The sequence below is a fragment of the Arachis ipaensis genome, chromosome B03 (genome assembly GCF_000816755.2).
Source record: "Arachis ipaensis cultivar K30076 chromosome B03, Araip1.1, whole genome shotgun sequence".
Classification (NCBI taxonomy): Eukaryota; Viridiplantae; Streptophyta; class Magnoliopsida; order Fabales; family Fabaceae; genus Arachis; species Arachis ipaensis.
Window position 1 is genome coordinate 128,348,243 of NC_029787.2, and position 8,653 is coordinate 128,356,895.

Here is an 8,653-nt window from a genome sequence, read left to right on the forward strand (position 1 = left end):
AGGTGAGATTTATTTTATTTTATCTATTAATTTTAATACAAATTTTAATTTTAAATTAATTTATTATTTATAAATATAAAAAATAATATTTGAAAAACACACTATTAGAATTGGTCTAATAATTTGAATTTAAGTGTCATTACTCATTACTGTTAATATGATGTTTAGCCTCCCAACTGTCCCTGGATGGTGTGTTTTGTGATGTAATGACAATCGAAAATGAATACTATCCATTTTTTTAATAATTGAGGGAATAAAGTGTGATCTCTTACCATTAATTTTATAAGTGAAACAAAAAATAAATATAAAAGAAAACAATGAAAAGTTAAAAACTTAAAAATCACACTTTACACTTTTAATTTTTTTTTTTTTTTTAACAATTGAAAAAATCTATTCTCATGACGATCAAATGGTCTTCTATCAACAAGAAGAAATATCGATACCCATTGAAATTAACCACACTTACGTGTTTATGGTAATTAATAGTCATAATTGTGATTTTAAAATGATGGTCCACTTTTTCGGAAAGAAAGAGGGGGGAATGATGGCCCACTCACATTTATATGAAAACTTATTGAACAGCTGAAACAGGGAACTAACATCATCTTATGTATATGTCAGTTGTTCTTTATTCGTAATAAGTCCAGATCTTGTCATTTTTCTAACCACGATTTAAGCTCATTGGTTAAAAGTTTGATGAAGAGAAAATATTTTGAAGCGTTTACTCTATTCAATGCTTCATTTTATTTTAGATTTCTCCTTTGCCGTATTATGAAATAATTGGACAAAAAATGGGGAAAATTTTCCAATTTGCAAATAATATTAATATGTGCAGGTAGGCATATGAATATTCTCATGATCAGCATGCCTAATTTGGACTGTTTCAGCTGTGTATTTGAGCAGCCCTTTTCCCAACGGCATTGAGATAAGATGGCATTACTCAATATCAAAAAAAAGGGAAAAAAACGACAGAAGCGTAAGATTCAAAAAGAAAGTGAGTTCACATCACAAGTTATAATTACGGGTCGTGGCAGACGCACGAAGAAGGATTAGGACTGATGAGAATCTGAATGTGATGAAACAAAATTGACATCAAGTCCAAAGCCAAAAATTCCCCTTTGACCCTACTCAACTCATTCATTAATTAATCTAATCTAAATTAATAATATACAAAATTAGAAAGCAGATGAGGGTAATTAAGGGGTAGGGGTGGATGTGAGGTACCTACAAAGCACCTTACACTTGACGGCACTGCCGTACACGTAGAAACCAGGGGCGACCATTATCCTCACCAGTGTGGGCACCAGGCTGTGCGACTTGTCAGCGGCCATGTCTTCCATGTATAACGACTCGAACCTCGCAGCCCTGTCCACTCTGAGTATGGACAAGCTTGGGTGCACCGAGTTGGCAAGAAGGTGAACCATCCACACGCTCTTTGATGCGCCAAAGAAGGCCTGCAACAACCCCTCCGGCCATGCTCTGTTCCAGCCCAGCATCCCCACTATCTCGCTCATCTTCCTGTCGCAGAACCTGCTGAATTCCGAGCTGAAGTGCCTTGTGCCTTTGCTCAGAACCTCCTCCCATGTCAGCCCCTGTACCATCTTGAACGACTCCATGTTCGACTCGCACCTCTCCACTGGGTTCAGCACCTGGTTGCACGCGTTCTTCATGAACCCCACCGTTTCGAAGTCCTCGTAGAATGCCCTGTTCAGCAGTGCCTCCAGGTACACCACCAGGCTTCTCGGGTTCTTTGAGAACGAGATTCTTATGTCGTACGGTTGCAGCAGCGTCGACACCTTGTCGTACACCTTGCCTCCTCCCCCCATGTGCCGAAGCTGCATAGTCAGGGAGCGGCTCAGAAGCCTCACTGAAGACCTTGCTTCCGAGACTGACACCAAGAAGTGTTGGATCACTGTCTCTTGCTGTGGATTCTGAGTAACCACCACCTTGTTGCTACTGCTGCTGCACTCTTCCAGGCCCGATTTCAAGGTGTGGCAATACAGCTCCAGTTTGTTGAGCTTCTTCTCCAACTCGGCCATGGATTTCATGAGCCTGGAGGCTTCCACGAGAGCCTCATCTCTCTTCCTGGTGGCTTGGACCAGCTTGTGAGAGAGCTCGGCCACTGCGAGCTTCCATTGGTCTTCTCTGGAAGCGGCGGAGGAAGACGACATGGGGCTCTTGCGTGTGAGCTTGGAGACAATGGACTTGAAGATGCCATTGGGAGAGGCCAAGAGAGAAGAGTGTTGGTGCTTGTGGTTGTGGTTGTGGTTGTGATCCAATATGGGGAGCACGAAGATTTTGTCTCTGGAGTGAGGCCTGCACTTGTTGCAGGAGACGGAGGCATCTTCGGCGTTGAGTGAGGAGTCGGATTCTGACCTCTTCTTCTTGTGGTTGGATTTGCTGCCATTCTTGTTGACAATGGGCGTGGGAGGGTGCTTCTGAGGAGTTGGTGTTGCTCTGCTTCTGTCTTCACTGTACTCATCCACTTCAAGCTCTTCTTGAATCTGCCATAAACCAGATACACACTCATCAAATCAAACAAGAGTAATAATGTATTAGCTAACAATAAGTACATGAGATGATGCTCACGGGAGTGAAGTGCGGAGAATGGCGAGAAGGAAGAGGGGGGGATTTGGAACAAGAAGCAGCCATTGTATGTATGTATGTAGTGAGAGAAAGATTGAATTGAAGTGAGTGAGTTTTATGTATGAGTGTGGTCCTGAAATGATTAAATTAAAAGAGGGTATAATAAGTAAGTAATAAGTGTGGAGTGTGGGAATTAGGAGAGGGCCAACTACCCGCATTTATTTGGAGCGCGGTGGATCACGGAACCACCAACCACGTCTCTTTCGTTACTCAGAGCCACACCCATGTGAACTTATTTAATGACTCCCTCTGCACTCTGCACATCTACATACATGGACCCTCTCCCCTCTCCTCTCCTCTCCTCTCCTCTCTACTCCCTCTATTTATTGCAACTCTCATCTGCCATTTCATCTCTTTTAATTTAACTTGGACTTACTCACTCAATTTTATATATCATTACTACAGCTTGTTCTTTTGTTTCTTGTGCAAATGCCTCATAATAACAGTTTAATGGGGATACCAACAGGACTACAGGAGACACATATCCTACTTGTCTTTCTCTCTAATCTCTAAGCAATCCTTGTCTCTAGTTAGCTACTCGCTGCATATCATTATTTGCCTGCACTTTAACTCAATGACCTTTTTACAATCAATAATAAAAAAAACTTTACTAGCTACTATCAACTAGGGAATAAATATAATACATCATTCTCGGATTTAATATTCGGGGATGAACTCTTAAATCGACAGGCACGTACTTCATACTTTGCACATTGTAATGTAGATTACATTTGACATATCATCCATCATTAAATCAGATTAGATTCCTGCAGTTTCTCATTCATAAATGTATAGTAATAGAAATTGCTTTTGCATGCTCAGGGACCAGTCTTGAACATCACACCACTTTTGTAGATTTTCTACTCATGAAGCAAGAAATCATCAAACAAAATTCAAGTGGGGCCAGTGTAAATTAAAACAATAAACACAGCCCAAAAAAGAACAAAATTGAAAGAAACATGTACAAAATGGTCTACTCCAAAAGTTCGATTCATTTGTAAATCAAGAAAAGTCCTTCTAAAGTAAAACCTAATCTAAAATTAAAAAACCAACCAAGGAGTACGACGTTATCTCGTTGAACCAATCTATGATTAGTTGGGTGTCGTTACATACTTTCCATATTGTGTAACTCTTATTTTTGTGCTTTCTCTAGTCAAGGACTCAATTGTCCGTAAAAAGTAAAAAAGGAGCATCTAAAATCGTGGTGTTGATGTAATCACCCGCCTCATATTTTGGTATTCAATTATTGTCGCGGAGTTAAGAATGAGGGTGAAAATGATGGAAGGAACTAGGGGACTAAATAATAAAATTCAAACTTAAATTGAAGTTTAGGACGTAAGAGAATTTAGCCTCATAGCCAGCCGTATTATTTGATTTCGATGTGATGGGCGTAGCAAACTCCAAAATAGAGGCAGCTTCAAATTGCTAGTTGAAGACTCAAAAACTTGAAGGTGTAGCAAAATGTTTTAAGTGGTCAAATGAAATAGCATAACGTTGACTATTCTGTATAGTACAACTGCACGTGAAAGCTATAATAATATATGCCATGTGATGACATTTAATCCTTTGGGATTTTGAGAGTCTATATTAGACATAGATATAGAGAGAATATAGATAGATCCACTTTTAGAAAGCAATAACATACCATCTAGTGTTGAATTCCTACAAAGCCTATCTACCAAGTACCACCACATTCATTTTACCTTAGTCAGCTAAGTTAACTAAAATAAATTAATTTAAATACAGGATTTTCTGTTCCGGCTTCTTGTTTTGTTGGTCCTTTCACATTTTCACATTCTAAATGTTGATTGCCTGTTGTTAAAGTTTCCCATTTCCAGGGTGTATTTTTCTGCAATATACTTTCATACATCAAGTATATTTAAAACTTCAATCCTTATTTTTCTAAATGAAAAGCTTTGAACCTCAACTTCTATCACCTGTTCATGTTCAAACCATTAAAAGTTTAAACCGTGCATGTAGACGTGTATGCTTCAAAAAGTTTGGTAAGGTGTACCTAACTATTGCTGCATATCACTCTCATTAAATATCACCGACTCAGACCATCAATGCGTATGAGCGGCCCTTTTGGAATTATGCAATACAATGGCACCTTTTACGGGTAGCCTGCATTGCGCATTTTCTCCCCCTCCTGGCTGTTGCTTTTATATAAAAATCAAAAGCTAACAAGATTAACAAACTGTAATGAAGAATATACTCAAGAACAAAGAAACAATGCTATTGTTCCCCCAAAACTGAAAACGTTACATCAAATGGTACTCAAGCATCTGCTTCCTAAAGGATGACTACAAATCGTTGAGAAAGAGAGAGAGAAAAATAGGAAAAGAAATAACTAATAATCATAAATTCTTAAACATATCCTACGAATAATACTATCATCAGAAAACCATTCAAGGTCCTTCTCCTTTGATTCAATACATCGGTCAGGTCCACTGCCTATTTGCCTTAATTTGACAAAGAATCGCACCAAAAACAAGGTTACTTACTAGACCACTAAAATAAAGGAATGTTGATCCCACCTTGTCCAAAGCTCGGAAAAACCTGTTCTGAGTGAGCGCCAATTGATCCGTGTTGAAATTTGACAAGTGTACATGGATAGGTAAGACATATCTAGAACGCCATGCGACCAGCCAACCTGCTTTCAAGTATCCTCTTATCTATTGCTGCATCAATTGAGCTCATCTGAAAGATAAACATGAGAATCATGATCAGCAAATTAACAATCTGACCACAAATGACGACATCAAACCAAATATTTTATAGCACAGTCCTATGCAAGAGATCCAAACTCTGCGAAAGAAGCTGACCTGGGCCAAGTCTGAATTCACTTGTTCCATAAAATAAATTGTAATGATGCTACGAATGAGCAAAAATCTGTTGGGTAAGATGTTCCACCCAAAACCCCAAACTTTTGGATCGAACAAAGGGAGAAAAAATAACATTCGCAAATACCAAACCCAATAAAAATCATATATACATACTCTTTTACGGTCTACAAAATGCTGGCATGCAGAATCATGAAGTTGGTTGTTTGCAGCAAGCTTCACAAATTATGTTGGAATTATAATTAACTACCGAAATAAATCAGTAGGGTACCTACTTGAATCTTTTGAAGCCCAGAAAATTTGGAGGCATGGCTTGGAGCCAGAGACCAGAGTGGCCATTCAAAAATAAAACAGCATGCATTACCCATTCAGGTTGGAAGAAAAAGGGAGGGCTAAACGGATCATATTTACTTAGTCATTCAAATTCTTTTTAGAAGAATGATGATTAGACATTTATACAGAGTGTTACTCTGTAAAGAAGAAATAATGTGTAAACAACTGAATCTGAATAAAGGAAGCATAAAGCCTACTCATCTGGTTAGATGTGAAAGCAACTCCATCTATTACAGAGGTAGTATGACTTACCTGGCTAGTTTCATCATGAACCTGATATTTTGGCAGAGACATTCTTCTTTCCTCCTACAGTAACCAAGCATTATAACATTACAAACAGAGAGATACAATCTAATGAAAAACAATGGAAAAAAAAAACAGAGAAATTTCCCAAGGCCACAACTGACCATGGACATTGCCTCATCATCCCAAACTAAGTAGACTTCATTAGCAGCAGGCTGAGGCGCAGGAGCTTTGTTTGCAATTACCGGGGGAGGTCCGATTGAAGGGCCACCGGTATTTGGACCAGATGCATAGGAATGTGAGTTACCCGCTGTCCCACCTGATCATAGAAATATCAGGTGTTCAGGACTATATTTTCAATTCATGAAACACAGACTGTTTGTTTAACCATATCACAAATGACTCAAGGATTGACAAGGCGAGATCACCTGGAATCCCTATTGCCTGATAAGCATTTACAACAGAGTTGGCACCCAAATGGGAATCAACAGGGGCACTTGAGGATATGACTGGATTTATGGATGGAGCACTTGAAGATAGAGGAGCAGGAGAAAATGTTGAACTTTGAGTTGTAATAACAGGAAACAAAGGTTGCGAAACAGGGACAGAAGGTGTAGATGAAGGCATCCCAGGAGGAGTAACCTGAGTTTGGAGTGGAGAAGGAGCAGTTGATGGCAGTGGCGGTCTCACGTTCTGCACGGGGAATAATGGCTGTTGTGCGTAAGGAGCAGGTGGTGGAATCGAAACAGATGGAGGTTGGGGATACCATGGCTGAGCCGGTCGAGGTGGAACAGCCCAAGCATTTGGGGGGACAGGCACGGCTGGATTATACCTGCAGCAAGGATAGCAGATTTCTAGCCACTTATATTATATGTTTAAATAGTGAAATAAAGTAAGAATTCACCACATGTCAAATAAAATAGGAGTATGAACGCTAACAGTATAATGAAAATCGATGAAAAAATGTAACAAACATACATTGGCGGTACCGCTGGTCGAGGAGGATATCCTGTACCCAAAGGAGGTGGCACCATTCCACCTACAAGCTGTGTTGATGGTATGTCCACCTTTGCTGCCTTTGATGGAACATCATCGTCTGCAATACGTAAAGGAACATGAGAAAGAAGATTAAGCCATTTTGAAATCAGAAACAAACATTCTGACCACTACAGTTAGGCATTAGACAAGATATTACCTTCTTCTCCATAATGAGCAGCCAAGACATCTGGTGGAATCCCTTGCATTCCATATATTTCAATATCTGTACTCTCTCTACCAGGTTTCGCATTCGGCACCCTAATTGACCATGCTCACGGATTAAAAGGGGAATCTCAACAAGTGCACATAGAAACTTGTAAATCTTTAAACCAAATTTCTATCATCGCTTAAAACGGAGCAACAACAAACTAAATAAACTTTCGTAGTTTCGAATAATTGGAATCAGCAAGACAGCAATCAAGGAAACCGAATATATAATAACACGCTAATATCCAGAACCGGAACCTAGATCAAACAATGGCAGAGAAGAATAAAAAGTGGAAATTACTTGGTGACGGATTCCTTGTGGACCTGGAGGACGTGGATGGCCATACCGCCGGCGGTGGAGAGCTTCTTGTGGCATACATGGCACTTGAAGTGCTTGGCCTTCTGATGCTGCACCAAGATCTTCTCATCGTCGAATTCGCGATCGCAGTAATAGCACCACACCTTGGACGCAACCCTCTTCTTCTTCTTACCCATCTTGATTCACGGAAAAGTTTAGGGCTTGGGGGGCGTATTCGGCAATCTGCACCCTCCGCGATGAATGGGGGAACAAGGAGGAAGAGGAACTAGGGCACCGATTGTTGGTACTATTTCTCGCAAGTTGAAAGAAAAACTCAAAAACCCACTCACTTTCTTGTTATTTGGTCAATGGGTCCTATGACGGGGTTCTAATTGCAATTCCCAAGAGACCTGTGGCCCAGTTGAATTTCTATTTTCTACTTCCTTGTTGAGCCGCTAATTCAGTGAGGTTGCGATGGCACGGCCGTGAGCCTGAATGAGTTGGAGAACTCGATTCTGGTTCAGTCGGATTGGGAGTTATGAATCGTTCTTTCGATTCTTGTGTTCTCTTGTGTTCTCTTTCCTTCGAAACCACTTTCTTGTGAAATAACGAGTTCACACCAATGTTTACTAAGTGTGTGGGTTTGAGATTGAGAGTAGGGATAAATATCGGTAGGTGGAGGAGTTACCTACCAATCCTAATTTAGATTAGTTACCAGGTCTAATTAGTAGGTCTTGGAAGAAATGTTTATAGATAGGATGGTGTTGAGAGATTTACAAAGATCTAATAAGGTATAGTGAGAAATATGAAGATATATGTAGATGTGAGAAGATCTTATGAGATACTGAAAGGTCTCAGAAGATCTTGGAAGATCCCATAAGGCCTTCGAAGATCCTGTAAGATCTTGCAAGGCCTTGGTAGATCTCATAAGAGTTTGTGAGGTCTTTTGATAAGTTTGTGACAATTTAGATTGGAAGATTTTAAGAGGCACTGTTCGTCGAGTCGTTACCACTTAATCAGAACTGATTTTTTTTTTTTTTTTAGC

The 8,653-nt window shown here is 39.8% G+C and overlaps 2 protein-coding genes across 4 annotated transcripts; both read right to left on the bottom strand.

Moving 5' to 3' along the window:
* On the bottom strand, positions 983 to 3,559 carry LOC107631783 (IRK-interacting protein). Of its 2 annotated transcripts, none has more exons than XM_021119769.1 (2): positions 2,799 to 3,559; positions 983 to 2,504 (listed from the first exon to the last, which is right to left on the bottom strand). In XM_021119769.1, exons 1-2 carry the CDS (start codon positions 2,802 to 2,804, stop codon positions 1,197 to 1,199), a joined length of 1,314 nt encoding a protein of 437 aa, XP_020975428.1. In that variant the 5' UTR covers positions 2,805 to 3,559; the 3' UTR covers positions 983 to 1,196. The 2 variants fall into 2 exon arrangements, with proteins under 2 accessions (XP_020975428.1, XP_016190818.1); XM_016335332.2 differs by lacking the exon at positions 2,799 to 3,559 and adding an exon at positions 2,590 to 2,792.
* On the bottom strand, positions 4,836 to 7,972 carry LOC107631782 (protein SUPPRESSOR OF FRI 4). 2 transcript variants are annotated; one of them, XM_016335331.2, is made up of 7 exons: positions 7,612 to 7,971; positions 7,261 to 7,361; positions 7,044 to 7,161; positions 6,494 to 6,897; positions 6,230 to 6,384; positions 6,075 to 6,128; positions 4,836 to 5,346 (listed from the first exon to the last, which is right to left on the bottom strand). In XM_016335331.2, exons 1-7 carry the CDS (start codon positions 7,803 to 7,805, stop codon positions 5,275 to 5,277), a joined length of 1,098 nt encoding a protein of 365 aa, XP_016190817.1. In that variant the 5' UTR covers positions 7,806 to 7,971; the 3' UTR covers positions 4,836 to 5,274. The 2 variants fall into 2 exon arrangements, with proteins under 2 accessions (XP_016190817.1, XP_016190816.1); XM_016335330.2 differs by having other exon boundaries at positions 4,836 to 6,128; positions 7,612 to 7,972.

Coding starts and splice junctions, on each gene's coding strand:
- LOC107631783 (XM_016335332.2), bottom strand. CDS start 2,652: ATGGCTGCTTCTTGTTCCAAATCCCCCCCTCTTCCTTCTCGCCATTCT. Junction 2,505..2,589: donor ATTCTCCGCACTTCACTCCC/GTGAGCATCATC, acceptor GGTTTATGGCAG/ATTCAAGAAGAGCTTGAAGT.
- LOC107631782 (XM_016335330.2), bottom strand. CDS start 7,805: ATGGGTAAGAAGAAGAAGAGGGTTGCGTCCAAGGTGTGGTGCTATTAC. Junction 6,898..7,043: donor CGACCAGCGGTACCGCCAAT/GTATGTTTGTTA, acceptor TCCTTGCTGCAG/GTATAATCCAGCCGTGCCTG. Junction 6,129..6,229: donor ATGATGAGGCAATGTCCATG/GTCAGTTGTGGC, acceptor TGGTTACTGTAG/GAGGAAAGAAGAATGTCTCT.